General features: G+C 39.1%; 2 protein-coding genes and 1 pseudogene across 8 annotated transcripts in view; all 3 read left to right on the top strand.

The window, feature by feature from the left end:
* Positions 1 to 674, top strand: part of LOC148689688 (G-type lectin S-receptor-like serine/threonine-protein kinase At1g61500) — an 11,234-nt pseudogene extending 10,560 nt beyond the window's left edge. The window contains exon 10 of the transcript XR_015958146.1: positions 44 to 674. The product of XR_015958146.1 is annotated as a G-type lectin S-receptor-like serine/threonine-protein kinase At1g61500 (transcript). The remainder of the gene's footprint in view (positions 1 to 43) is intronic.
* Positions 675 to 8,500: 7,826 nt separating this feature from the next.
* Positions 8,501 to 12,157, top strand: LOC148689687 (G-type lectin S-receptor-like serine/threonine-protein kinase At1g61500). The gene is made up of 6 exons (XM_088689349.1): positions 8,501 to 9,341; positions 10,137 to 10,244; positions 10,366 to 10,547; positions 10,624 to 10,834; positions 10,914 to 11,151; positions 11,385 to 12,157. The coding sequence occupies exons 1-6, from the start codon at positions 8,591 to 8,593 to the stop codon at positions 11,845 to 11,847; spliced, it is 1,953 nt and encodes a 650-aa protein (XP_088545475.1). The 5' UTR covers positions 8,501 to 8,590; the 3' UTR covers positions 11,848 to 12,157.
* A 760-nt stretch (positions 12,158 to 12,917) lies between these two features.
* On the top strand, positions 12,918 to 25,942 carry LOC137709473 (LEAF RUST 10 DISEASE-RESISTANCE LOCUS RECEPTOR-LIKE PROTEIN KINASE-like 1.3). Of its 6 annotated transcripts, none has more exons than XM_088689343.1 (5): positions 12,959 to 13,870; positions 23,598 to 23,621; positions 23,717 to 24,055; positions 24,156 to 25,057; positions 25,612 to 25,942. In XM_088689343.1, the coding sequence occupies exons 1-5, from the start codon at positions 13,087 to 13,089 to the stop codon at positions 25,639 to 25,641; spliced, it is 2,079 nt and encodes a 692-aa protein (XP_088545469.1). In that variant the 5' UTR covers positions 12,959 to 13,086; the 3' UTR covers positions 25,642 to 25,942. The 6 variants fall into 6 exon arrangements, with proteins under 6 accessions (XP_068304668.2, XP_088545469.1, XP_068304669.2 ...); XM_088689344.1 differs by lacking the exon at positions 12,959 to 13,870 and adding an exon at positions 18,070 to 18,957; XM_088689345.1 differs by lacking the exon at positions 12,959 to 13,870 and adding an exon at positions 22,371 to 23,259.
* The last annotated feature ends 1,990 nt before the right edge of the window (positions 25,943 to 27,932 follow it).

Here is a 27,932-nt window from a genome sequence, read left to right as displayed (position 1 = left end):
TATGTCAGCTACATATATACTAATGAGTTTCATGTTCGCGCAGTGGATATATGTCTCTGGAGTATGCCATGGGTGGAATATTTTCTCAAAAATCTGATGTCTACAGCTTTGGGGTCTTGGTATTGGAGATTATTAGCAGCAAGAAGAATACCGCCTTCTATATCTATGGTCGACAGCTAGGCTTACTAGCCTATGCATGGCAGTTATGGAAGGAAGGCAGGGAATTGGAGTTGGTAGATGAAATGCTGACGGCTGATTCATATTCGGCTTCAGAAGTAATGAAATGTGTGCATATTGGGCTGCTTTGTGTACAGGACAATGCGATGGATAGGCCGAGCATGCCGGATGTAGTTTTTATGTATAATTGGTGGTGCACAACCTAAGCAGCCTCTATTCACTATCCAAAACACAGTCTCTCATCCTCAACCACAGCCTTCGAATACTTTCCTCACAAATGAAGCTACAATGACACTGATTGAAGGACGCTAAATGTATGCTCCTGACAGTGGTGGAGGTTGGCCAATCCTGCTTGCTTATGCGGCATATCTGTAATGCCCTTCATGTTTTTGAGGCACCCTTCTGGACCTATATATATTTCCATTGTGGATGGATTTTTTGAATGCAATTTCTACTCAGATAATAAAAAAAAAAATGAAACTATAGTTATACTTTTTGTTTTGGAAGGAATTAGAGAGGATTAGCTATGAAGGAAATTCATCCCTTGTAATCCTACATTATAGAGAAATTGAAACTCATAAGTTTTCAGAAACTCCAGGTTCTCATGATCATGTGGTTAGTCAATTGGCTAAGGCTGGTTTGGTTAGTAAGAACTCCCTCTCTAGTGCGAGAGGTTTAGATGATGCTTCTCCTTCACATTTTGTGGAAGGTTTAGTTGATGATAATGATACAACTTGTGACCATGTTTCTGATACTCCGATGGATACTCCCCTTATAGGTATTCAATTAAACTCTTCTCTTGTGCTCTCTGAGAGATGTAATGCTAATGACTCTGTTCAAGTTGTTTCTCAAGTTCAAGAGGCTAGTTCTCCTTCTTTATCTCCTCAAGTTCGCGCTGAAATTCAAAAGGTTAATGATTGGTACACTATGGTGGAGGAAGATGCTCTTCAAAATAATGTTGCGAGTAGAGAAAACAATGATTTAGATGGTGCAAATAATGTTTCTGAGGATGACATGACTTTGGTTCTCTCAAAATCTCAGAAGAGAAGATTACGGAAAAAACAACGGGAATCTGGTTATCATACCTACGAGCGTGAGACTATACTCGTGCTAGGGTTGCTGCTATGGCTCCCCGTGATCCATGAAGACCATTTATTGGAATATTCGGGGCTTAGCAAATCGCCCCACTAGACGAGCTTTACAGAGCCTTGTCAGAAAACATTCTCCTGATTTTCTTTGTTTGGCAGAACCTATGACTTCTAAAATGAAAATTTGTCCATGTTTTTGGAAATCTATTGGTATGCATTTTCTGGGAGTAAATGATAGAGGTCAGAGATTGCCTAATATTTGGGTTTTTCACACAGCTAATGTTTTATCTCCTACGGTTTTATCTACTTCAAGTCAACATATTACTATTCAATTTTTAGTAGCTGGCACTACCCACTGTATTACTTTTGTTTATGCTGCTACAACAGTGGTGGAACGTCGACCACTTTGGCTTTCTATTGCTCAAGTTTGTGCCAGCTTTTCAGGTCCTTCGCTTATTTTGGGTGATTTTAATGCGGTTTTTGGCGCACATGAGAAAATGGTGGGTATTTTGCCTCGTCGAATAGCATGTGAGGAGTTTCAAGCTATGGTGGATACGTGTGGTTTGGTTCCGATTGATGTTAAGGGCTCCCCTTTCTCTTGGACTAATGGAATTGGCATATCATCTCATAGTGAATTGGCTGGATGCCTGGCCTATCACCAATTGCTCCACGTTGGTTCGTCATTCTTCAGATCATAATCCTCTTCTAGTTTCTTTTCAAAAGTTTGCAGCTCAAGGTCCTACTCCTTTTCGCTTTCATCGCATGTGGTTAGATCATCCTGATTTTATTAATTTGGTTAAAAATTCATGGCAGTCTATTCAAGTTTATGGTTGTCCTATGTTTATTCTTCAACAAAAGCTCAAGTTGCTAAAGCCTATTCTAAGACATTGGAATGCTGATGTTTTTGGAAATGTCAATGTTGCCGTGGACAATGCTAGAGAGGCTTTAGAAAAAATTCAGTTAGAAATCTCCACAGAGGGTTTTACTGATGAACGTCATGGGGCTGAATTACAAGCTCATTCTACTACTTGTCTCATGCGCTGCTAGTTCAAGAAAAATTTTGGCAGGATAAAACACGGTCTAAATGGTTGCGAGATGGAGACCGTAATACGAGTTATTTTCATACTTTGGCAAAAATTCACAGGACTCGTAATTTTATTTCTTCTCTGTGTATCGGTTTGGAATTGGTTGAGGATGTTGAGATTTTGCGCAATCATGTGGTGGAGCATTTTTTTAATGCTTTTCATGATGATGGCCTTGCTATTGATACAGGTTTGGTTACTCGTCTTATTCCTCCTTTGGTTACTACACCTGAAAATGAGACTTTACTGGCTATTTCCACATTGGAGGAGATTAAACAAACTGTATTTTCTATGAATCCGGATAGTGCTCCAGGTCCAGATGGTTTTGGTGGTTCTTTTTTCCATGCTTGCTAGGATTTCGTTGGATTTGAGGTTTCTTTGACTGTCCAAGATTTCTTCAAGACAGGTTATATTTTACCCAATTTGAATTCTAGTTTTGTAGCTCTAATTCCTAAAGTCCAAGAGGCCGATTCTATCTCTCAATTTCGGCCGATAGCCATCGCTAATTTTATATTCAAAGTCATTACAAAGATTCTCGCAGATAGGCTTGCTCTTGTGGCTACTCGAATTATTTTGCCGAAACAATACGCATTTCTTAAGGGCAGGCATATTTCAGATTGCATTTTGTTGGCCTCGGAGTGTGTTAATTTATTGGACAATAAGTGTTTTGGGGGTAATGTCGCTATTAAGTTTGATGTTGCTAAAGCTTTTGATACTCTCAATTGGGACTTTCTAGATCGGGTGCTTAGAGCTTTTGGTTTCCATGACACTTTTGTTCAATGGGTTCGTGTAATCCTTTCCTCAGCCCGGCTATCTATATTATTCAATGGTTCACCTGTTGGATTTTTCGGATGTAGTAGGGGTGTTCTTCAGGGCGATCCTCTATCCCCTCTCCTTTTTTTTGTCTTGCTGAAGAGGTTTTTAGTCGAGGTCTAGTGGATCTTGTAAATTCTGGAAAGGTTAAACCCATTTCTTCCTCTCGGAGAGTGACTGCTCCTTCTCATATTCTCTATGCGGATGACATAATGGTTTTTTGCAAAGGTGACAAGTGCAGCCTTATGAACGTTATGCATTTTATTGAAGAATATGGTGTGAATTTTGGTCAATGTATTAGTAAAGGTAAATCTCGTATTTATATTGGGAAATTGGCTTCTGCGCGTCGTTTGCGTATTTTATCCTGGCTCAATGTCTCTGAAGGTGAGCTTCCATTTACTTATTTGGGGGTTCCTATTTTTAAAGGCAAACCTAAAAGGGCATATTTTCAAGCATTAGCAAATAGAATACGTTCTTGTCTTTCTCAATGGCAAGGTCACTCTCTCTCAATGGCTGGTCAAGTTACTTTGGTCAAGTCAGTTGTGGTAAGCATGTTGTCTCATACTTTCTCAGTTTATTCTTGGCCACCTACGGTATTAAAACAGGTTCGTAGTTGGACTCGAAATTTCATTTGGACAGGATGTGCTGATTCTTGTGGATTTTCTATTGTGGCATGGAAAAAATGTTGTGTTCCCTTAAATAAAGGAGGTCTTGGCATTCGTAATTTTTTAGCTTTAAATAAGGCCTTTTTATTGAAAAAGTTTTGGGATATTTTGGTTACCTCATCTATGGCTTCACGGTTTTTTCAAGGTCGGTTTTTTAATTGTCTTGGACAGTCGTGTTCTACATACAAGAGTTCCTCCATTTAGCCTGGTTTACGCCCTTTTTTTTCAGATATTTTTCATGGATCAAAATGGGTGATAGGTAATGGTCAAAATATTAATTTTTGGCATGCGAGATGGTTAGATTTTCCAATAGTTGATAGGCTTGGTATTCCACTAGATTTATGTAAGGCTTTTCGAGCTAAAGTTTCTGATTTTATTGTGGATGGTTGTTGGATGCCCCCACCTACTTTACATTCATGGCTAGTGCCTATTTGGGATGATATTTCTTCTATTAGGCTTCCTTCAAAGAATGGGATTGATGACAAAATGGTTTGGTTGTCTGCTTCAAATGGTGACCTTTCTTTATCTTTGGCTTATGATTTTAAACGTAATAAACAACCAGTGGTTCAATGGGATCGATGGGTTTGGCAATCTTGCTTTCGCCCTCATAATTCGGTTACATTGTGGAAGTATTTACATGGTAAGATGTTAACTGACGATCTCTTGCAGCAAAGAGGTTTTGCTATAGCATCTATGTGCTCTCTTTGTTGTGAAGGTATGGAAACTGCTTCACATATTTTCTTTGAGTGCTCTTTTGCATGTAAATTTGGTCTTCTTCTTTGGAATTATTCAGAGTTCAATATTTATTTCAAGATATTTTTAGCTTTTTCCATTATCCTTTATGTTACACCCGCCCCTGCTTATAAGTGTAATTATGTAATTCTCCCTAAAAATTTATAGAATTATCACTTTAGTCCATTCTTCACCCAATCAAGATCTGGAAATTAGATTTGACCCTATCCCTAGGCTGCCACGTGGCAGTACCCCAACACACCTCTCTTTTCTCTTTCTGTCCCCTACCTGCCGTGACCTTCTTTTTTTTCTTTCTTTTTTCTTCTTTTTCTTTTTGTCTGCACTCTTTATTCCCTCTCTCGAAGCCCTCTCGTCTTTCTTCCTCTCCTACACCGTGACTGTGCACACACGCCTATAGCTGCACCTGCTCAGAGAGATAGTCATCATCATCGCCATCAAACCTCAACTCTCTCTCCCTTGCTCTCGTCGCCGGGGAGGACGTAGGAACCGAGCATCTCCGGCGAGTTTTATTGTTTTTCCGGTTGGGTAAGCTTTGTTTCTTCCCGTTTATTCATGTTAGTCGTTGCTTGGATGTGTTTTACTGAGTTTGGGCTCGTTATTTCCAAGGTTTTGGAGTGAGATCGACACGGGTGAAGGCACACCCATCTCCGGCGAGTTTCGTGGTTGTCGAGGAGTTTTCCGACCACCACAGGCCTTTTTAATGCGAACCAAAGGTATAAAAATACTCCTCTCGTCTAGTGTTTCATTTTGATACCTAGATCGGGGTTTCGTTTGCACGTTTGAAGTTGGCCGGAGCTGTGAAAGCTCCGGCGTCCTCCTCCGATGCGCACCAGGCCTTCAGGCTGTTTCTCCCCCACGGGCCTTAGGCCTGTTTTGGTTTTCAGCCCAAAAACCCTAACCCTTTTCTTTTTTATTTATTTTATTTTATTTCTTTAAGACCCAAAGGCCTTAAGGCCGTGTTAGCAAACCCAAAACCCTTTATATTTGGGCCTTTGGGCTATGTGGTTTAAAACTCTAACCCAGCCCACCTAAAACCTAAACCCATTTTTCCTAACCCAAACCCGGATCCAATACCCAAACCCGGATTAAATACCGAAACCTTAAACTGGGTTGACCCGGGTTGACTCTGACGGGTTGACCCATGACCCGTTGACCGGGTCAACGGTCAGCGTTGACTTTTGACTTTGACCGTTGACTTTGACCTTGGGGTTGACTTTTTGGGTTTCGTGCGGGACCCTTCCTAGGCTAATTTTGACGTTCTAAACCCGTTTCCGATGTCCGTTTTCCCAAATTCAATCGTTTGAATAGAGTTTGACTGAAGGTACCATTTGTGTGATTAGGTGCAATTCATAGCAGTGATTCCGTTATTCCAGTCGGGTACGGTTTGCACCAGCGGTGTACGGTGAGTGGACCCTTTCTAAAAATGCATGTTTTAATGGTAGAAATGCATACATGAAAAGCATGATTTGATGATTATGTTTTACAAAACGCTTTGAGAATACATGCTTATTGAGGCTAGTTTGAATTATTACCATTTTTCCTATAACCCATGTTCTTATAGAATATCTGATGGATGACGATATGATATTTAGAACATGTTTAGAACACCTCTTTATAGTATAGATGATGGTTGACTTTATACTATGAAGTTGATTTTCAATATATGTATGTTAACTGGTTTTGTACTTACCTAGTGGTCCTTTCGGCTACGGGACGTAGGGATAGATCCGGTCCGTCCCGTCGACTTTATACTATGAAGTTGATTTTCAATATATGTATGTTAACTGCTTTTGTACTTACCTAGTGGTCCTTTCGGCTATGGGACGTAGGGATAGATCTGGTCCGTCCCGGGCAACGGGTTGGTGTTGGCATAGGGCCTGGAGTGTGTTTCCTCTGGCTATTTAGCACAGGGACGGGGAGCCGGCATGGGCCCGAAGTGTATTTTTCCTCTGACTGTCTGCTCAGAGACGGGAAGCCGGCATGGGGCCTGAAGAGTTATCGGACATTCACTAGTGTTTATTATCTTATGCAAATTATGATTTGAGGCATTGCACAGCATGCTAGGTTTCGGAAAACCTATGTTTATCATTATATTTGTGTTTTCATAAAACCTTGGGGTTAGTACGTTAATAACTGTTTATATATATATATATATATATATATATATATCAACTTGGTCCACTCATGTTTGTTTTGCGCCCCCTTCAGGACCTATGAACGAGGAATACGATCTGAGCTACGAGGCATTCCCCTACCAGTGATATTGTATTATATTCGCTCCGTTTCGCCATCTATTGTAATAGCACTTCTCTATCTTATTTTCTGCTTGTACTCTGTGACAGACTTATGCTCTGGACGTGTTGTGTAATTACCTAATTTCAATACTTAGAAGTTGAACTTTTATTTGTGTAACTAGCCCCTATTGCATATTTTAGCTTATTTCTCAGCTTTCGTTTAAATTAAATGGCTTTCGTCACCCTTCGGGTGTCGGCCAGCACGTGACCATCTCGATGTCCCCAGGACCTCGGGGTCAAGGCGTGTCACTTTACAACAAGGTTTTGGTACCCAAGTGCAACTGCTTTGGTTGGGTATGATTGGAGTTGGTTTTTATTCTATTTGGCATGCTCGCAACGTTGTTCGTTTTCATGAGGAGGTTGTTTCCATCAATTATGTTGTAAGGTCTATTAAATGTCAACTCCTTGAAATTGATTCTCTCAATTCCGGCTGTATGAAGAATTTTGTGGAAGAGTTTTGCATTCTTCATTCTATTGGTGTTCGTGGACGTCCTGCTAAGGTTCCAAAAATTATTGAGGTGTTGTGGCGTCCACCTTCTCAGTCTTGGATCAAAGTGAATATTGATGGGGCTGCAAAAGGTTCCCCTAGTGTGGCTGCATTTAGTGGTATCTTTCGAGATTTTACGTGTAATTCTCTTGGTTGTTTTGCGGGTTCAATAGGCTTGGCCTTTTCTTTGGATGCCGAATTACATGCTATTATTCATGCTGTATCTTTAGCTTGGGATAAAGGTTGGCATTCCTTATGGATTGAATGTGACTCTTCACTAGTTGTTCATCTTCTCTCTTCATCCTCACCTTCCTTGACATCTATCCCATGGAGGCTTTTGGTCAGTTGGCATAACTGTCAAGTTTTACTATCCTCCATGTAGGTAAATTTCTCATATTTTTAGAGAAGGTAATCAAGTTGCTGATTGTTTGGCCAATTATGGTGTTGAGCACCCCGGTGTCCATTGGTGGGATTCATGCCCTCCTTGTGCTGCAGCTGCTTATTCTCATAACCTTTCTAAGCTTCCTTGTTATAGGTTTTACTAAAAAAGGTTTTCAATTGTTGTTATGAATTATTTAATGGTCTAGGTTTGACCTCATGTCCCCCCTTGACATATTGTATTTTTTTTGTTTATCAATAAATTCTCCTCAAAGTCTCTTCCCATGATAGCAATGCTGGAGTGAGACGGATTTTGTGGCCAAATTAAAAAAAAAAAAAATACTAATTCACAAATGCATAACAAGAATTGTAGAATTTAAAGGACAAATAACACTAAAATAGTTTCTAAATTACCAAAATGCCCATCAATTATTGAACAAATATAATTCCATACCATACCAACATTATTATTATTTTTTTAATATCTATACTAAAAGGGTAGGAAGTAGACTAAACCTTATAATAAATTTGCTATAATAATGTAATTTAATTTTGTTTTTCATAAAAATCAAACATAATATCTCCCACATATAAATGAAGAATAATACTACTTATTAATACCAACATCAACTAAAAGAAGGAAATCCATAAAGCCTAGAAGACAATACAATTTTGGCAGCGGCCCCGAAAAGTATTCAAAAGCGGTGTGCAGTCCGCTACCCCCACATAAAAATCCAACAGTTCCAAGTCAACAAACCACAGCCCACCACGTCACCAGAAAACCTCCACTCTTATTAAATTTCATCACTTCCGCCTCGTTCGCCCCGCTGTCGTTTCATTCCCCCTTCCCTCAATGCTCCCATTCCTCTTCCTGCTCTTCCTTTTCTTTTTCTTCTGCTCCGTCGACGTTACGACGTCATTCCCCGCCGATGCCGACCTCTCCAACTGCACCCAAACCTTCGACTGTGGGCCCTTCCGGAACCTCACCTACCCCTTCACCGGCGGGAGCCGCCCCTCCTACTGCGGCCCGCCGGAGTTCCACCTCAGCTGCGTCGATGACTCGCCCGAGTTGATCATCTCGTCGCTGAGCTACCGGGTTCTCAAACTCGACCCGGTTCACCAGAACCTCACCCTCGCCCGCTCCGACCTCTGGAACTCGACCTGCACCGACAAACTCGCTAACTCAACTCTAGAGTCCGGGTTCTTCACCTACGACGAGGACGACGACATGGATCTCACCATTTTCTACGGCTGTAATTCCACCCTTATCAATCCTAAACCTCCGAACTGGTTTCTCTGCGACCTTAACTTGCCTTTCATGGACGCTTATTACTTGATCGGGCCGGTACCGCGCGATCCTATCATCATCGACTTCGAGTGCTCCGTCGGGATTTCGGTGCCGATTCTCAAAACCACGGCGGCGATGCTGGTCGGCAACCGGTCTCTGTTTGGAGAGGCGATCATGACCGGCTTCAATGTCAATTATACCAACCCGTACGAGAAGCATTGCGCTATGTGTCTCAATGTCAATGGGCTTTGCGGGTTTGACTCGGATAAGAACCGACCCGTTTGCATTTGCGGCAATCGAGTCTGTAACCCAGCAGGTATTTCTTTTTCTGGGTATTGTAGAGTTTACTTCTAGTAGTTTTGGGCAAGTTTTAGGTTGTGCTTGGAGTGCCCAAATTTGAAAATTTACTCTTTTTTAGTATTTCCCTACCTCGCAAAACGTGAAGCCTTCTTGACTTGGTATCGCCAGCTCCTGGGATATGGTATTAATTCTGGAACGAGGACTGTCATGACTTCCTGGAAAATGAAAGCGATCCGTCAACTGGGATATTCTTGCTTGGAATTTCCCAAGAGACGCCGTCACAAATATTCACCAATCTGCAAGTGCTTGAAAGGGTTCGTACCAAAGTCAGAAGGGAAATGGAGCAGTGGAAACTGGATGGGAGGGTGTGTGAGGAAAACCAAATTGTTTTGTGAGAGATACACAAATAACTCATTCACATTGAGAGGAAAACAAGATGATGATGGGTTTCTGAAGCTGGTAGGGTTCAAAGTACCAGATTCTCATGAGTTTGTGTCTTTGGATTCTGACAGCACATCCGCTGACTGCAAGACAGTGCGCCTAAATAATTGTTCTTACAAAGCATATGCACTTGTTTTTTAAATAGGGTGTTTGGTCTGGTCCAAACACCTCACTCATATGCAGGAGTTTCCCTCTGACGGCGTAGATGTTTATATTCGCCTAGCATGCGCAGAACTAATGATACTAGTGCTTGATGCTTTTTTTCTTTTTGTTCAAAAGTGCTTGAAGCCTTGGACAAATCAAATTATCAAGCAGTAACTTTTCTTTTCCTATATATCTCATGCTTGTTTTTGTATTGTAAATTTTACAGGTAAAGGAAAGCCAATAAAGTTATTTGTGAGCCTTACGGTTGTTTGTTTTATCGGTGTATTGGGTGGCATAGTGTTCGGTTTGTGCAGGATGAGAGCTAAGCAAAAAGGTAATTAAGTGAAAGAGATCGAGGTGTTGGATTAATATAATGCATTAGCAGATTATCTCTCAAAACTTTGTAAGTTGTTTTGCCTTGATTCAGTGTTTGATGTGTATATTTGCAAAATCAGGACACATCAAATTAACAAGGAAACACACCAAAATAACAAGGGACACCCTTCAAGAATATATAGGTGGAAAACATGATCTGTCTGAGTTACTGATCTATGATTTTGATAGCATATTAGTTGCTACGGACAATTTCAGCATAGAAAACAAACTCGGGCAAGGAGGCTTTGGTCCAGTTTATTGGGTAATTATTATTATTTTTATCATAGGTACAGAGAGACGGACATGAATGCAATGATTTATTTGTCGACTTTGTGTAGGGTAAGCTAGCAGAAGGGAAGGAAATAGCAGTAAAAAGACTATCCAGTACCTCAGGGCAAGGTGTAGTGGAGTTCAAGAATGAAATGTTATTGATCTCCAATCTCCAACACAAAAATCTGGTCAGAATCATGGGTTGCTGCGTTAAAGAGGATGAGAAGTTACTGATTTATGAGTTCATGCCAAACAAAAGCTTGGATACTTTTCTTTTCGGTTAGTTTCAATTGCACTTTACCGCAATTTCTTATCTTTAGATTCTAATCGGTGTATTGATCGATTATTTGATGATCAGATTCGACGAGAAGAGCAGTGCTTGATTGGGGTACACGTTTTAATATTATTCAAGGTGTTGCCAGAGGGCTTGTTTATCTCCATCACGATTCGTATTTGAAGGTAATACATAGAGATCTAAAAGTGAGCAACATTCTTTTGGATGAGAAAATGAACCCAAAAATTTCAGATTTTGGATTGGCACGTTCAGTTGAAGGGACACAGAATTTAGAAAATACTCAGAGAGTTGCGGGAACGCGGTAAGATTCATGCCTTTCTATATATTGTTGAACATGTCATTCGCAACCAAAAGTTCTAATGGTTAGCATTGCATCAAGAAATCTTAACCGACTCCTCCTGTTTGGATAAAAACTGCTAATTAGTTGCATCGATCACATTACATACGTATTTTTTGGTAACGTCGTTCTTAAAAGGAAGAAACCAAACACTTATGCCAGCTACATGTATACTAATGAGTTTCATGTTCGCGCAGTGGATATATGTCTCCGGAGTATGCCATGGGTGGAATATTTTCTCAAAAATCTGATGTCTACAGTTTTGGGGTCTTGGTATTGGAGATTATTAGCAGCAAGAAGAATACCGCCTTCTATATCTATGATCGACAGCTAGGCTTACTAGCCTATACATGGCAGTTATGGAAGGAAGGCAGGGAATTGGAGTTGGTTGATGAAATGCTGGCGGCTGATTCATATTCGGCTGCAGAAGTAATGAAATGTGTGCATATTGGGCTGCTTTGTGTACAGGACAATGCGATGGATAGGCCGAGCATGCCGGATGTAGTTTTTATGCTAAATGGTTCCACAACTATAATTGGTGGTGCACAACCTAAGCAGCCTCTATTCACTATCCAAAACACAGTCTCTCATCCTCAACCACAGCCTTCGAATACTTTCCTCACAAATGAAGCTACAATGACACTGATTGAAGGACGCTAAATGTATGCTCCTGACAGTGGTGGAGGTTGGCCAATCCTGCTTGCTTATGCGGCATATCTGTAGTGCCCTTTATGTTTTTGAGGCACCCTTCTGGACCTATATATATTTCCATTGTGGATGGATTTTTTGAATGCAATTTCTACTCAGATAATAAAATAAAATGAAACTATAGTTATACTTTTTTATTTTGGAAGGAATTAGAGAGGATTAGCTATGAAGGAAATTCATCCCTTGTAATCCTACATTATCGAGAAATTGAAACTCATAAGTTTTCTTTATGATTAATTGATCTTCTACGTTTTTAGACAAACATAATTTTTACCTTAATTTAGCAATCTATCTATTTCAATTTAATTTTAGATATCAAACGAGGTTTTAATATAGCAACGGTTGAACTATAAACTATGGTTGTTAGTGCAACAGCATGGTTGTCTAAACTATGGTTGTTAGGCCCTTTTTCAACTACTACTTAATTAAAAATAAACAACCCTTACAGAGAGCCATCGAGACCGTGGGAGATAGGTAGGTGGGAGTGGATGAACGGGTACGATCTAGTTTTTGAGGCCATTAAAATATGTCTTTTCTTGTTGGGAAGCGCTTATACGTAAACTAATTTGGCTTGACTTGTAGCAAATAACCCCAAACAATAAAAATTACCCGTAGAGCCAGAGGAGAAGAAAATTCTAGATCTGCGTAAAATAAAATCTTTTGATCAAGTCAACAAAATTTTATGAGGCATTAAGACTCCAGGCTATGGTATTATTTTTCTTTAGTATTTTTTTAGTGCGTTCAAAACACAAGTAATACGTCACATATTATTATATAATTAGAGAGACATTTAAAAAAAAAATTTCTTCAAATTATATGATGACTTGTAGCGCACAACTCCGTATTTCTGACTAATTGAAAATCTTTGCATAAAAGTTGGAGTTTAAAAATTAGATTAGATGGCTAGTTCAATACTAAATTAATTTAAAATATTGCAAGTAATAAAAATAAATAAATAGAAAGATAAATAGTCAACAAAACGTCAAGTACTCATAATTTGTCCCACCCTTTCTCATTCTTTTGGGTTAACTTCCTTTCTTTGAATAAGCTTGTCCTATAACGTCACTAGCTCCTTTCCTCTGTCTCTAGTTCCTTCCTTTTACCTAGTGTCACTCCAACTCCTACTCCAACTCCAACCACGACCAACTTAATTCATTTCATTTCTACCAAATACTTCCACTTTCCCAAAATATGAATTCCTGGCTTTTCTTCTCATCCCATTTCGCCTTCTTTGTTTTCATCAACTTTCCTTTGTCCTCAAGCTTCGATTCGTACACAAATTGTAGTAACGCGTTTCACTGTGGAGACATCACACAAGTGGGATTTCCCTTTTGGGGAGATGGAAGGCCGGAGAGTTGCGGCTATCCGGAACTGAAGCTAACATGCTCGAACGATGTTACCGCCATTGAGATTATGGAGGTCAAATACAGATTGCTGAAGATTAACCAAGGTGACCAGACACTCAAAATTGTAAGAGATGACTACTGTGACAAAGTTTGTTCGCCGAAGTTTGGGAATACCAAACTCAATTCCGAACTTTTTGACTATGTTATCGGGTCTTCGGACGTCACTTTACTCTATGATTGTACTTCTAGCTCAAAAGTTGCAGATTTCAGCTGCCCCGATGATGAAGCTTATGAGGATGTGGCCGCAATACCTGCTGATGTCCCGCGACCTCCGATCTGTAAGTCAAAAGTGGTTGTTCGGATTTGTGATGCAACGGGTTTCGGAATCTTCAATATACAGAACGCGACGGCGCTTGAAGCTGTAGTGAGGGAAGGGTTTGAGGTGAAGTATAAGGTGGATAGTGAAAAATGCGGTGAGTGTGTTAGTTCAAAGGGTGTTTGTGGCTATGATTGGAATTTGAATGAAACTGTTTGTCATTGCGCAAATCAAGCTTCTGAGTCCCGGACTTGTTCCGCCGCCACAGCAGAGGCCATAGACAATCCAGCAGTACTGCCACCGCCAGCTAAAGGTATGAACTAACAACCCAATTAGCTATGCTTAGTTTTGCATTTTAAGCTAAATTTGTTTCTAATTAATAACCACTGACATTAGAGGGAAGGGAAATACCATTAGGCTAAAAACTTTAGGCACTTGGGTTCCATACATCAACTTTTTCTCTTTTGGTACTGTGATCGATCGTTTTTCAACTTACATATTACTTGCATAGAATCGGTATTGAACTTATTTTGATTCATGATTTCCGTACGTATTTACCAACACATATGGAATAAAAAAGTATGTGAGTTCCACATTACAGTTCGCAATTCAATACCTGAAAATCAAGAATTACATTGATCAGGCGAAGGTAGATGATCCTACCTCATCTTCTCTTCCTATTCCGAACTTCCTCTATTCGAAGTAGGTAAACATTAATCAGTACAATAACCACCTGCATTACTTTGTTTTGTCTATGGATTATGTGACTCCATTAAACATATGCCAAATCGAGGGAATGGGAGCAAATATGGTTAGGAAATGCTTGAACAGCTAACTGATGTAGGAGCCTTGGACAGTTGCCAGGAGAGTTCAGTACCCTCAACCGAGTGTTCAAAGTACTAATTTTTAGGAGACTGCATAATTTTTTTAGGAATACTTCAGTCCTTTGTCAATTTCAAGAATAATTTACTCTGTTACTAGCCCCACACATACGCGGAAGGAGTAATTTGTGTTAGAGAAATGGTTAGCAATGTGAGCATCAACTAATAAGATATTTGAAAACAAATGAAATAGCAGTGAGAGAAAAAGATACGAGCATCAACTATATTTGAAAACAAATGAAAACAAATGAAAAATATATAGTCTAATAGATATGATAGGATTGACACGATCACATTACTGTAACAAAAAGCAAATTATGGACGGACCAAAATATAGCTAGGCAGATAATTAATATTAACCTTCCATAACAATTAGGGGGGCATATACTTTAGTGGTTAAATTAAGGCTTAAATTTGTCCGATTTTGATGGCTTGCCCTTTTCAAATTATAATGAAGCTAGTTCAAGTTGGAAAGATCAAGTCTTAATCGTGAATTGTTTTGTCAATATATTATAATAGGAATTATTGAAAAATTTCAAGAGTTTTAAGAACCGTTTGATAACTGTTTCGTTTTTAATTTTTAAATCTAATTATACAGTCAAATATACAAATAAGGGTTTTATTAGTGGTTGATTACTCTAGCGGTTGTGGCATTTTTTTTAACTCACTGTGTCCTATGTTCTAGCCATCTCCCTTCCCTTTAATGCAAATTAGCGTAGAATATTTTATGTGCGTGTGTGTATAAGCTCTACTATCAGATTCCTGCCAAAATTGATTCAAGCCAATAGTACTGAAACAAAGCACGTAACTTCTTACGAACATAGCTTGAGTCAGCAGATAGAGAAGTCTCAACTCACGCCAATATCTAAGTTCCTAAACAAAACCCTTTAGCCAGCGTGATGAAGCTCACTTGTGCCACTTACATATAACAAGGTGGCCCCATTTGTGGAAGAAAAAAAAAAGAAAAAAGAAAGAGAACCAGAGTAATGAATTTAATATTTTGAATAATTCCCTGTCTTTTTCTATGGGTTGGTATCCCTCTCAAACCAACAATTTGAGGAATCTTGTCTTTATTATTTTTCATTGGCTCCATCATCCCTTTTGACTTTGGCGCATAGCATTTGGAACAATATATAAATTTTTAAGAAGACGGGGTTTCATCGTAAAATTAATTAGTAATATGAGAGTAATTTAACTTCTTATAAGCATATACAAGGTTCCCTCCTATCGTTAATGTGAAATTTTTCTCAACACACGTGTGGACAACGCAAATGGATTGACATTTATTGTCAACACACTTCCTCACATATAGCGAATTTTCAAGCCTAACACTTGTACAACACAAACGGGATGACTTGGAGGGCATGTGGTAGTTGACTTCACATGTGGATCAACCTGTTATGATACCATAAATAAAGTTAAGGTTCCACCGTAAAATCAATTGGAATATGGAGAATAGCCCAACTTCTTATAAACACATGTAAGATTCCTCCTCTCATTAATGTGAGATTTATTCTTAACATGCCCTCTCACGTGTAGTAAATTTTCAAGCTTAACGGGTGGATAACACAAACAGAGTGACATCTAATTAAATCATTTTAGATGGAAATAATGTTAAATTAGTACGTGGCTTCTTCGGATTGCCGGTGGGCAAGAAAGTCCAATATGAATGATGAAAAGAAAAAAAAAAAAAAAAAAAAAAAAAAAGAAAAAAACATAGCACAAACAAGAGAGGGAGGCTACTGTTTCGTTGAATTTGTCTATATTTCAAAACTTGGAAGTAGGAGCAACTCGTATATTAAAACAAAACAAGAAACCTGACTCTTATTCCTTGTACTACTTCCCCCATATCCTTTGACGCTCCAGTCTCTTTGCTGAGCTTTTTCCTCCAACATCCATCATGCATTCCTTTCTGCTCCAATCGTTGTTTCCATTTCTTTTGATCGCTTCCTTCCTTTCGATCAACGTCGAGTTAAGTCTATGCCAGGATGATGCACAATTCACAAACTGCAGCAGCTCTATCAATTGTGGTGGCGTCGGAAACATCTCCTACCCCTTTTATGGAGTAAACAGAGCTACTTACTGTGGTAAGCCAGGGTACGAGGTCCAATGTCTAAACAAAGTCCCTGTGATCAACATGAAAGGTCTGAGCTTTAGAATTCTTGAAATGAATTCTACTACTACTCCTCGAACTGTTTCAGTTGCTAGGCTGGATTACTGGAGTACTATCTGTCCTCCGACTTTCATCAACACCACCCTCAACTTCTCTCTGTTTGATTATGGCTCTGGTTATACAAACATGACGTTTTACTACCAATGCAATATCAACAACATAGGGCTTCCTAGCACGCAGTGCAACATAAGCAATACAGTGAGCCCTGTTTTCTATATGACATTTCCACCGGTTAATCAGCCATCTTACGTGAGCTGTAGAGATGAGGTTATTGTTCCAGTTTATACAGAAGCTGCTCAGGCTATTGTGGCCAGTCAAATAACCGTCAGCGATGCGGTAAACGGGGGCTTCCCTTTGGAATTGCAGATTGACACCGATCAATGCAACAAATGTGAGGAATCAGGAGGACGGTGTGGGCTTAACACTACTACTAATTCTGGATTTAGCTGCTTTTGCCGAGATCAGGCGTATGCAACCATATGTAATGGAACTAGTAATTCAACTCAACCCGGAGCCGCAGGCGCAGGCGGAGGCGGAAGCGGAGGTACGTTTGTCCTTTGTCATTCTCTTGTAAATTACACATTTGGAACTCCTAGCTAGCTAAGTCTTTGTTTTAGATGATTAGTCGTAAACTGTGTTTAATTAGGCTTATGTGCTAGAAAACCCAGGTCGAAAATTTGAATGCAAGCAGAGGGAAGGAACCTAGTACAGTTAGAGCCAATTGTTTGCAAAAACAGCATACAATTGATGGATTTCTTTGGTATCCATATTGGATTCAATTCTTTTGGTTTTCGAAACCAATTAGTACTAAATAATGTAGTTACCTTCATCATTTTCGAAAACTATGAGTTAATTGCGAATTGAATACCAAACAACTCCTTATATTCCTCACAAATGTTGCTCAAGCCAACCCTAAAACCGATTGTTCATGTTTTGGTCATTTTGATCCCTTGTTGCCATTCTAGTTAACCAAATTTGTTGCTCTTCCCACACCACAAAAAAAAATTTCTAAATTTTAGTTTTACATACTACCAGCGGTTAAATAAAAATTTCTTTACATAAATTAAACACTTCAGTTCCATCGAAAAATACACCTAACCTACCATACAACTATACAACTCCCCCGAAAACGTGAGTCGCCCTTTGTTGACTTTGATGATTGTAATCAAAGCGCAGATGGATTAGGTATACAAAAATCCAAAATTGAGCCAACTTTTCTATTAAGGCGGCTGATCTATTCGACAACCAATACCTATCTCCTGACGAGGCCACTACGCAAAGTTTGACCATAAAATTAGTTACAGACTTGGCCACCGAAGCCACTAACTATAAGCACTCCTAATTAAATTAAAGTTCCAAATAGAACCTTATATTTTTTAATGCTAAAGACAAGAAACTTAAGCAAATATTTAACCTCACGTTTACTTCGTCACGTTCCCCCACCTTTTTTTATCTTCTCAGTCGTCCTTTGCAGATGACGATGATTCCACATTCATCTTCTCCTTTTTTCAACGACTTTGGATAGTACCCTCTCTCTCTCTCTCTCTCTCTCTCTCTCTCTCTCCATGGAAATACATCTCTATCCCTTCCAGACCATCTCTTTACTCCTTGTGATCACAACTACCATATGCCTTTTCCATGTCCGAAAATCTTCGGCTGCGGATTACGATCGATACCTCAACTGTAGCGCATCGTTCCAATGCGTAAATTTTCGGGATGTTCATTACCCTTTTTGGGGATCAAGCCGGCCAGATTATTGTGGCTACCCCGATTTCAAGCTCAACTGCAGCGGAGATGCTCCCGTGATCTCATTTGACGGCCAAGATTATCGAGTCCTCGATATAAATCAATCTACAAGTACTCTACGGGTTGCTAGAACGGACTTTTGGAACAACCTTTGTCCGGTGTCACTTGCCAATACAACCATAAAATCAAGCCGTGTCAAAAATACATCGGATGTTCAAGAAGTACTGCTGTTCTACAACTGTCCCCCGCTTGACATTCCTCTTCCAATTCAGCCCACAAGTCAATTCAGTTGCAGCATAAACAGTACTGCCACTTCCAATAATTACTTCGTCACAAATTTAGGGTTGCCGAATATTGGTGGTAACTGCAAAAAGACTGTCACTGCCAGCATTTCTCAATCCGCAGCTGCAAATCTGGTGTTGAATTCGTCCAAGGATAATCTGGTTGCTGCACTTGACTCCGGGATTGGGTTGAAGTGGGATGCAAGCAATACCTTGTGTGACCAATGTCGAGGGTCAGGGGGTCAGTGCGGGTACAATATATCTTCAGCTGAATTCACCTGCTTCTGTAAGGATGGACATACTCCCTCAAACTGTGAAGGTATGCGCCTAAACATCTTTCCGCTATGTTTATGATAGAATTTGACTATCGGTCTAACCCAAAACCAATTAGCAATATGCGGAATAAACTTTAGATTCCTGACTAGGATTGATGCGCTCAACAATCTGGGTCTTAGACAATACGCTGGTGTTTGAAGGGTTAGATTGACGCCCCTTTTTAGTTTCTGTCCTCCAATTTTAGTACTTTGTACTATGGCAAGGCTTCCTCAGCAACCAATGCGCTGCCTCAAATTAGAGAACCATCTGCATTTGTTAGAACAAGTACATATTCTACTCTAACAAGTTAATAGAGTGCACGGATATGAAATTAGAATTTGATAGAGTGCATAAATTGTCGTGCAGGATTTTCTTAGCTAAGAAAGTTTAAATTACCATTTTAGGATGGTTTTATATCCATTTGTTTTAGGCTTTAGCACGTATTCATTTGTTTTTTGTTAGAGACTAAGGAAAATGCATGAGAGAAATGATAGATGAAAGAGGGCGGAGGAAGGATATGGTGGAATGTGGAAGTAATCTATACGGAATTAATAGAAGAGACGGACTTTAAGAGCATGTAACACACATTATGTGCTCGTGCGCCAATTCTCTGTTTCTAACTTTCTTCTTTTCCTAAACTAGTGATCTAACTTTGTGATATGCTAAATTTTCTCCTCTTCTCTGTTCCTAAACTACTTTTTTTAATTTTATCTTATTTTCTAGAAAGAGGAATTTCCGCACACCGTTTTCTCCTTGTGCATTCTTTGTGTTTTTTTTTTTTGAACAAACGATATTATCTATACTAAGGGGGAGAGGGTGGGCTTAGCCTTATAATGGGCTAGCAATAATGTGGTTCAAATTCGTCTTTGGTAACAATCGAACTTAAGACATCTCACTTACAAGTGAAGAGAAATACAACTAGACTATAGTATTAAGTGGTTGCTCCCATTCTTTAATCTTAAACTAGTGCTATAACCATGCTCACTACCAAATAACTTTCTCACTCTTATTGTGGGCTCTCACAATCCCATCCATTTTCTTTCACATTACCATGACCATGACAAAAGCCATGTGGCATTCGATGGGAAACTTCAAGTTGGGTGGGTGCCCTCTTTTTTCTGATTTCTCAACAAAAGCATTTCCAAATTATGCTTCTAGATTCCAATCTCCGTTTAGGGTGGCCATTTTCCATGCCAAAACAAAACCAACTCACTCATATCACATGCGTGTCATATGTAGGTGCATTTTTATGCCAATGCAAATAACCTTGGCAGAATGTTGAGATATATTGCTATTAAAAAATTATTTTTGTATTTGATAACTTGTTAGTTTCTCAGCAATATTAACACAAGAATTGTGATTATGTGATATAGTTTGCATCCATTAATCAAGAGAATGCATTATACTATTTGCATAATTTTTTTGTATTTGTTTTTTTTTTGTGTTTTATTATTTTTGGTGTTCGATAGGGTATATTAGTGCTTTTTTTTTTAGTGTGGTATGTGTCGGGGATAGATTTAAGAGAAATATTAAGGAGATTTTTTCAAAAGTGAGACTCTTCATGAACTCTCTATCACCTTATGTTTTTGCCAAAATATTTTATTAATGTTAGTATGAGAATTTATGTTAAACTAGAAGGTCGCATAAAGTTCATAAAGAATCTCACTTTTAAGAGGGTTTCTTTAGCATTTCTCTAAATTTAAAGTAGGACGATATTTGACAAGGGCTCCTAATACAAACAACATAATTCGCACGGTTAATTCTCTTTTCTTGTCATCTAAAAATTATTTTAGAAAGCTGCCAAGTTCCTCGTACTAGATGTCTAAATAAATCGACCAAAAAAGAAAGTCTAAACAAATTCTAACGTTGAAATTAAAATTTAAGAACATTTGCTTGCTCTGCATTTGAAGATCTTTTGTGTGTAATTCAGTTGCAAACACTTCTGCCAAAAATTTCTTAGGTACAACTTTTTTTAATTTTATTTTGGGTCAAATTTCTTAGCTAGGTACAGTTCAGGGAAAATTTCTTCGATGTTTTGATGTTTGTTGAAAAAAAGCACATGCATCACATCATCCCACATGTTTAATACATTGAACTATTAAGAAAAAGGGTCCGGTCAGGATCATTTTCATGGGAATCCAGGGGATCGTGTAATCATGTTCGTTCATTGTATATCGTGCAGTCAATTTTTGTAAAGTACTATTTATATTTATTTTTAAATTTTAAATTTCAAATGATTTCTAACTGCACAATATACGATAAACGAACATAATTACAAGATCTCTGGATCTTGAAAAAGAATCCTCTTCCGGATTCTTTTCCAACTATTCAAAGGTCGGTCCATTTAATCAAATTCTTGATGGAGATTGTTCTTATTTAATGACCTAATATGATTTAACAATACCTATACTTGGTCAGTCAAACATGGCTTCCACGTGCGCACTCGTTCACTTTTAGGATTTCACTTTTAGGAAAAATCTTCAGCACACCTCTTTTGACTTAGATATAGTGAAATACTCTTTGTTTAAGTATTATTTTTTCATTTAATTAGGACTAACTTAGTTTACTATTCTGAAATTTCTTAATTTTCAACATTTTATAAATTAAGTTTTTTCGTTCTAATCTATTACCTAAAGTCATAATTTTGAAATGAAAAAAAACTTGATATATGAAATGTTAAAAACCAAGAAGCTTTGAGACAGTAAATTGAGATAGGACGAAATTTTTTTTTTTTACTATAAGCAATATTTTACACTAATTTACAATAAAGAAAAAAGAAGAATTTCAACACAAAACACAGTAAGTTGAATATAAAAATCCTAACTACCTGAGCAATCTACCACTTGCTATTCAATTTAAAAACTAAAAACAAACAACACACGATTAAAATAAGTATGAAAATCTCATCGCAGATACGTAGGTTGTAGAAGTCTTCTACCTAGAAAATCAAGTCTAAAGATTGTATGACATTCTCTTAATCCTCATTGCTTGACTCAAACCTTTTAATAGTTAACCAAGAGTCATACTAATTCACAAATACAGAACAAGAATTATAGAATTTAAAGGACAAATAACACTAAAATAGTTTCTAAATTACCAAAATGCCCATCAATTATTGAACAAATATAATTCCATACCATACCAACATTAATTTTTTTTTTAATATCTATACTAAAATGGTAGGGAGTGGACTAAATTTTATAATGAGTTTGTTATAATAATATGGTTTAATTCGATTTTCACGAGAATCAAACATAATACCTCTCACATATAAATAAAGAATAACACCACTGAATCGTATTAATACCAACATCAACTGAAAGAAGGAAATCCATAAAGCCTAGAAGACAATACCCTAGAAGACAATAAAATTTTGCCAGCAGCCCCGAAAACTATTCAAAAGCGGCGTGCAATCCGCTACCCCGAGATAAAAGTCCAACAGTTCCAAGTCAACAAACCACAGCCCACCACGTCATCACAAAACCTCCACTCTTATTAAATTTCATCACTTCCCGCCTCGTTCGCCGCGCTGTCGTTTCATTCCCCCTTCCCTCAATGCTCCCACTCCTCTTCCTCCTCTTCCTTTTCTTTTTCTTCTGCTCCGTCGACGTTACGACGTCATTCCCCGCCGATGCCGACCTCTCCAACTGCACCCAAACCTTCGACTGCGGGCCCTTCCGGAACCTCACCTACCCCTTCACCGGCGGGAGCCGCGCCTCCTACTGCGGCCCGCCGGAGTTCCACCTCAGCTGCGTCGATGACTCGCCCGAGTTGACCATCTCGTCGCTGAGCTACCGGGTTCTCAAACTCGACCCGGTTCACCAGAACCTCACCCTTGCCCGCTCCGACCTCTGGAACTCGACCTGCACCAACAAATTCGCGAACTCGACTCTCGAGTCCGAGTTCTTCACCTACGATGAGGACGACGACATGGACGTCACCATTTTCTACGGCTGTAATTCCACCTTAATCACTCCTGAACCTAAGAATTGGTTTTTCTGCGACCTTAACTTGACTTTCGACGACGCTTATTACGTGATCGGGCCGGTACCGCTCGATCCTATCGTGAGCGTGTTCAAGTGCTCCGTCGGGATTACGGTGCCGATTCTCAAAACCACGGCGGCGATGCTGGTCGCCAACCGGTCTCTGTTTGGAGAGGCGATCATGACCGGCTTCAATGTCAATTATACCAACCCGTACGAGAAGCAGTGCGCTAAGTGTCTCAATGTCTATGGGCTTTGCGGGTTTGACTCGGATAAGAACCGACCCGTTTGCATTTGCGGCAATCGAGTCTGTAACCCAGCAGGTATTTCTTTTTCTGGGTATTGTAGAGTTTACTTCTAGTAGTTTTGGGCAAGTTTTAGGTTGTGCTTGGAGTGCCCAAATTTGAAAATTTACTCTGTTTTGGTATTTTCCCTACCTCGCAAAACGTGGAGCCTTCTTGACTTGGTATCACCCTTTAGAGTGTGTTTTGGTATCGTTCTTGGATCCAATTTCTTGTCTTTTCATTTTTAGAAGTCAAATATTGACACAAGTTGTATCAACAGTTTGTTAAATTCCTGCATGTAATCCTAACTTCCAATTCAAGTTTGGACAAGATGATGTTCTTTCTATTAACATTTTGAATCTGTTTGGCTATTTCAGGAAATAAGCCGCAAATCAAAATAGGTAATATATCACTTCATTGACAACTTATTGTAATGTTTCCAATGGCATCATGGGACGGAGATGAAAATCTAAACAATATTTTGTTTCATCTTCAGGTCTTGCTGTAGGAGGTGCAATTCTTTTCGGCGTTTTCGTAGGGTTCTATGTATATTATTTCATCCAACGCAAGAAGAAGAAACTTGCTGCACAGACTCAAAGCAAAGAGCTTCCTACACCCCTTACTAGCAAGGATGTTACTACTCCCTCGACTGATCTCTCGCAATTTCAGAGCATCCCGTCTTATCCCTCTTTTACCTCCAAGTCTGACTACGATAATAAGGGGAGTACTTACTTTGGAGTTCAGGTCTTCAGCTATAATGAATTAGAGGAAGCCACTGAAAATTTCAACCCCGCTAAAGAGCTTGGAGATGGAGGCTTTGGCACTGTTTACTATGGTTCGAAAATACTTCCTTTTCCATCTTTGCAAGCAATTTAGCTCACAAACAGATAATCTTGGTTTTGTTTGGTTAAATGTTCTTTTAATTGTTTGTCCAGGTAAGCTACATGATGGCCGCGTAGTTGCAGTGAAGCGCCTTTATGAAAACAATTTCAAACGTGTGGAGCAGTTTATGAACGAGGTCGAGATCTTGACTCGTCTTGAACACCGGAACCTTGTCAAGTTGTATGGATGCACCTCAAGACGCAGCCGAGAACTCCTCCTTGTTTATGAGTATATTCCTAATGGGACAGTGGCTGACCATCTCCATGGGAAACGAGTGGAATCCGGCTGTCTTAGTTGGCCTGTTCGATTGAGCATCGCCATAGAGACAGCTGATGCACTGGCTTTCCTCCATCGCAATGATGTTATACACCGTGATGTCAAGACCAACAATATTCTCATAGACAACGACTTTTGCGTGAAAGTGGCTGATTTCGGTCTGTCGAGATTGTTCCCCAACGATGTCACCCACGTGTCAACCGCTCCGCAAGGGACTCCCGGCTATGTTGATCCTGAGTATTACCAGTGCTATCAACTCACAGACAAGAGTGACGTGTATAGCTTTGGGGTGGTCTTGATCGAGCTTTTATCGTCTTTACAAGCCGTGGACACCAACAGGCACCGGCATGACATAAATTTGGCCAACCTGGCTGTCAACAAAATCCAAAACCATTTAGTGAATGAGCTGGTGGATCCTCATCTCGGGTATGAAACAAACTACTCTGTTAGGCGAATGACAACAGCTGTGGCAGAATTGGCTTTCCGATGTTTGCAACAGGAGAGGGATATGCGACCAACCATGGACGAAGTGTTGGAGGGTTTGAAAGCAGTCCAAAACGAAGATCTTGGTTCAGAAAACGGCGAAGCAGTGGTGCTGGATATCCGATCAGATGAGGTTGGACTTTTGAGGAATATGCCACCCCCGCTTTCACCGGACTCGAATGGAGCTGATAAATTGGTTAGCGGCTCTACCACACCTAGTTCCTTTTAGCAGTAGAGATTTCCATATCCTCCTTCCTGTTTTTTTCAGTGAGCTTCAGCCTTCAGTTCTAAATTAGATGGTAAAAAGTATTGTATACACTCATAAGCAGATGTTAAAACTTAATGTCTTTCCATATTGGTTTTCGTTTGATGTTGATACAAGATACTTTGGAGAAGCATCATCACTATTTGGTGCATGCTAGGCGGGCATTGTACATAAACATAGGAAACCGTCAATGGAATTTGTGTTTGTTCTTATTTTCTTATCAGCTTTACGGACCTAAGTTTAGTTAAGTTGACTAAAGCAGTGTGTTAAATTTGAATCTTCTCTCTATAGTTTAGATAAATTTGTGTAATATCATTTGTCAAAAAACAAAATACATGGTTTTTTTTTATAATTCACTCCTTTAAAAATGAATTTTTTTCTTTCAGTAATTCTCGTTATGTAAGATTAAATGATAATTTTGGCATTCCCAAAAGGCCCAAAATCCAGTTTTAACTGTTTCTTCTCTTTTTATTACCTCTTAACAGGTTTTTAAGAGATGGGACAGAACTATTTAACCCAAGTCATGCTGTTGAGAGCAATCTAGCTGCTTCTATCCTCCAGATCGTGAGATTGATTTGGTAACTTGTAACTCTAGGATGCCACAACACAAATTGGTACTGCCGGATTGGGGACTGACTTGGTATAACGATGACACGGGACAATACTTTCTTCACTACACGGTACGACATAGATGAACTTGAACCGTACGGTATTTTGGGCTGCGGTTTGTTTTGGAGCTTTAATTTGAGTCATTTTAATGTACTATACAATTATGTTACATATTTATGTACACAATCAACTAAGATTTATTTTCAATTCATATATAAATAATTCAACAACAAAAAAAAAAAAAAAAAAAAAAAATCATATAATTGAACATTCATATCTTATTGTGTAATAGATATAGGCAAGTTTGGTAACTAATGGTAACAAAAAAATATCACCAAATGAGAATATTACATGTGGACGGTAAACACCCAAATAAACGAGATCGCCCCTCGCTTACACGCGAGAAAGAAGCCAGTCTAAGGGCTAGTTTGGGATTGCTGTGTTTTAAAAAAAAAAATGATTTTGTTGTGCTTTAAGAATAATCTATTGTATAATAAAACATTTGAGCGTTTGGTAAACTGTTTGCTAAAAGTTTTGTAAGTATTAAAAATAGTGTAAAAGCGTATGGTAAATTTTAATGTCGCATCGATAGTTATATATAATGACAAAAATAAACATAGTAGTGGAGGTGGTGGCAACGGTAGCTGTGGTATGGGCAATGGCAGCAATGACAGTGGCAATGGTGGGAGTATGCTGGTGGTGCCAATAGGATGTGGTGGCAGTGGTGGTAGCAGTAGTGATGGCGATTGTGGTGGTCGTGGCAATGACAGTTGTGGTGATGGCGGCAGTGATATAAGGTTAGTGGTCATAGTCATAGGTTGCGCTTGTCGCTTTGTTTGTCCAAAATGTCATTTTAAAAAATTAATGAGGGTATTACAAGAAGTAAAATAATTCATTAAAAGCTTTTATGAGGCCAACATTAAAAGCAACCTGCAATCATCTTTTAAAAATACATTGCTTCAAAAATAAGTAAGATATTTTATTTTCATCGAACACTTTTCTTTATCTCTTGGAACAGGGAGACAATGAGGGTTTATTGCACTGCTAACCAGTTTTGCCCTCCCATTCTCAAGTGAAGGACACGCGAAAGCAAAAGAGGGGAACAAGTTATGGAAAATGCGTATCCAAATACGAGACTGACTACCAATTCAAGGAGAACGTCGAACTTACCTTCGAAGATCACATCACACAAATCGGAAGAGCGGTGGAGTTTGAGGCTTCACAACAGGAGGAAGTAAGCAACTACTTCCATCCGGCCCTTCAAGCCTGTGGTGCACCAAAGCAAGACCAAAGTGGTAAATGGTATATATTGTACCAAGACTTCAAGTCCTACCTTGGCGCATCCTTGACCCAAGGGCAATAGCTCTCCAAGCTACTATTTTTCTTTAATTTTATCTCTATGTATATTCATTTTTATATGCATGCATGAGTCCTCCGCCATCTTTTATACTCTTACATGATTTTTTTGTGAAGTAGAATCATCATAGGCTTAAAGTACCAACACAAAATTTATGTCAAAATGTGTGTCCCCGGATCCTAAATATATAAGAGGAGCTTGACTCCTTAAGATTGAGGAAGAGTTCTTCGTTCGATTCACAGAATTTCATGTTTATAATCAAAACCATTTATATTAACAATCACTTGGTAAAGATCGTTTCTACAAAAAATCAATTAAAACTAAGTTTGCTTAGTCAACTAACAATACCAAATAGGTAGATGATTCATAATGCTTTGATGGAATCCATCCAAATTTTTTTATTGTTTGATGACTATGATCTCATATTTTATTATTTTTTGCAAATATTATCTCTATAGAATGATTTATAAAGGGTATTTGTAACAACTCATCCCGGAATTTACAGAACGGAAAGGTATTTTCGTAAATTTTCACTTTGGGCTAGATATTTTGAAATGAGATTGCTTTTGGCCTTAATTGGTGTGCCCATGGGGGGGCCACCCTCTGATTTTGTCCCCGGCTCAATTCCACTTTCCCTCTCTTCTCTCTAAGTTCCCGGTCCTCTCTCTCTCTCTCTCTCTCTCTCTCTCTCTCACACACTTTAACTTTCTCTCAAAATAGCTCACTCTTCCCTTAACCTCTCACAGCTCACTCTCATCCTCTCTTCTCCCGAGTTTCACACACAAGGCACCACACCCACACACCTTATCACCCTCGGACCTCTTCACCTCCCTCGTTCCT

The sequence above is a fragment of the Pyrus communis genome, chromosome 17 (genome assembly GCF_041283825.1).
Source record: "Pyrus communis isolate YQ-2024b chromosome 17, ASM4128382v1, whole genome shotgun sequence".
Lineage (NCBI taxonomy): Eukaryota > Viridiplantae > Streptophyta > Magnoliopsida > Rosales > Rosaceae > Pyrus > Pyrus communis.
Note: the sequence above shows the minus strand (reverse complement) of the source record. Positions and strands in the feature narration are given on the sequence as shown.

Coding starts and splice junctions, on each gene's coding strand:
- LOC148689687 (XM_088689349.1), top strand. CDS start 8,591: ATGCTCCCATTCCTCTTCCTGCTCTTCCTTTTCTTTTTCTTCTGCTCC. Junction 9,342..10,136: donor TCGAGTCTGTAACCCAGCAG/GTATTTCTTTTT, acceptor TAAATTTTACAG/GTAAAGGAAAGCCAATAAAG. Junction 10,245..10,365: donor GATGAGAGCTAAGCAAAAAG/GTAATTAAGTGA, acceptor TTGCAAAATCAG/GACACATCAAATTAACAAGG.
- LOC137709473 (XM_068448567.2), top strand. CDS start 13,087: ATGAATTCCTGGCTTTTCTTCTCATCCCATTTCGCCTTCTTTGTTTTC. Junction 13,871..23,597: donor ACTGCCACCGCCAGCTAAAG/GTATGAACTAAC, acceptor TGGCTATTTCAG/GAAATAAGCCGCAAATCAAA. Junction 24,056..24,155: donor CTTTGGCACTGTTTACTATG/GTTCGAAAATAC, acceptor TTGTTTGTCCAG/GTAAGCTACATGATGGCCGC.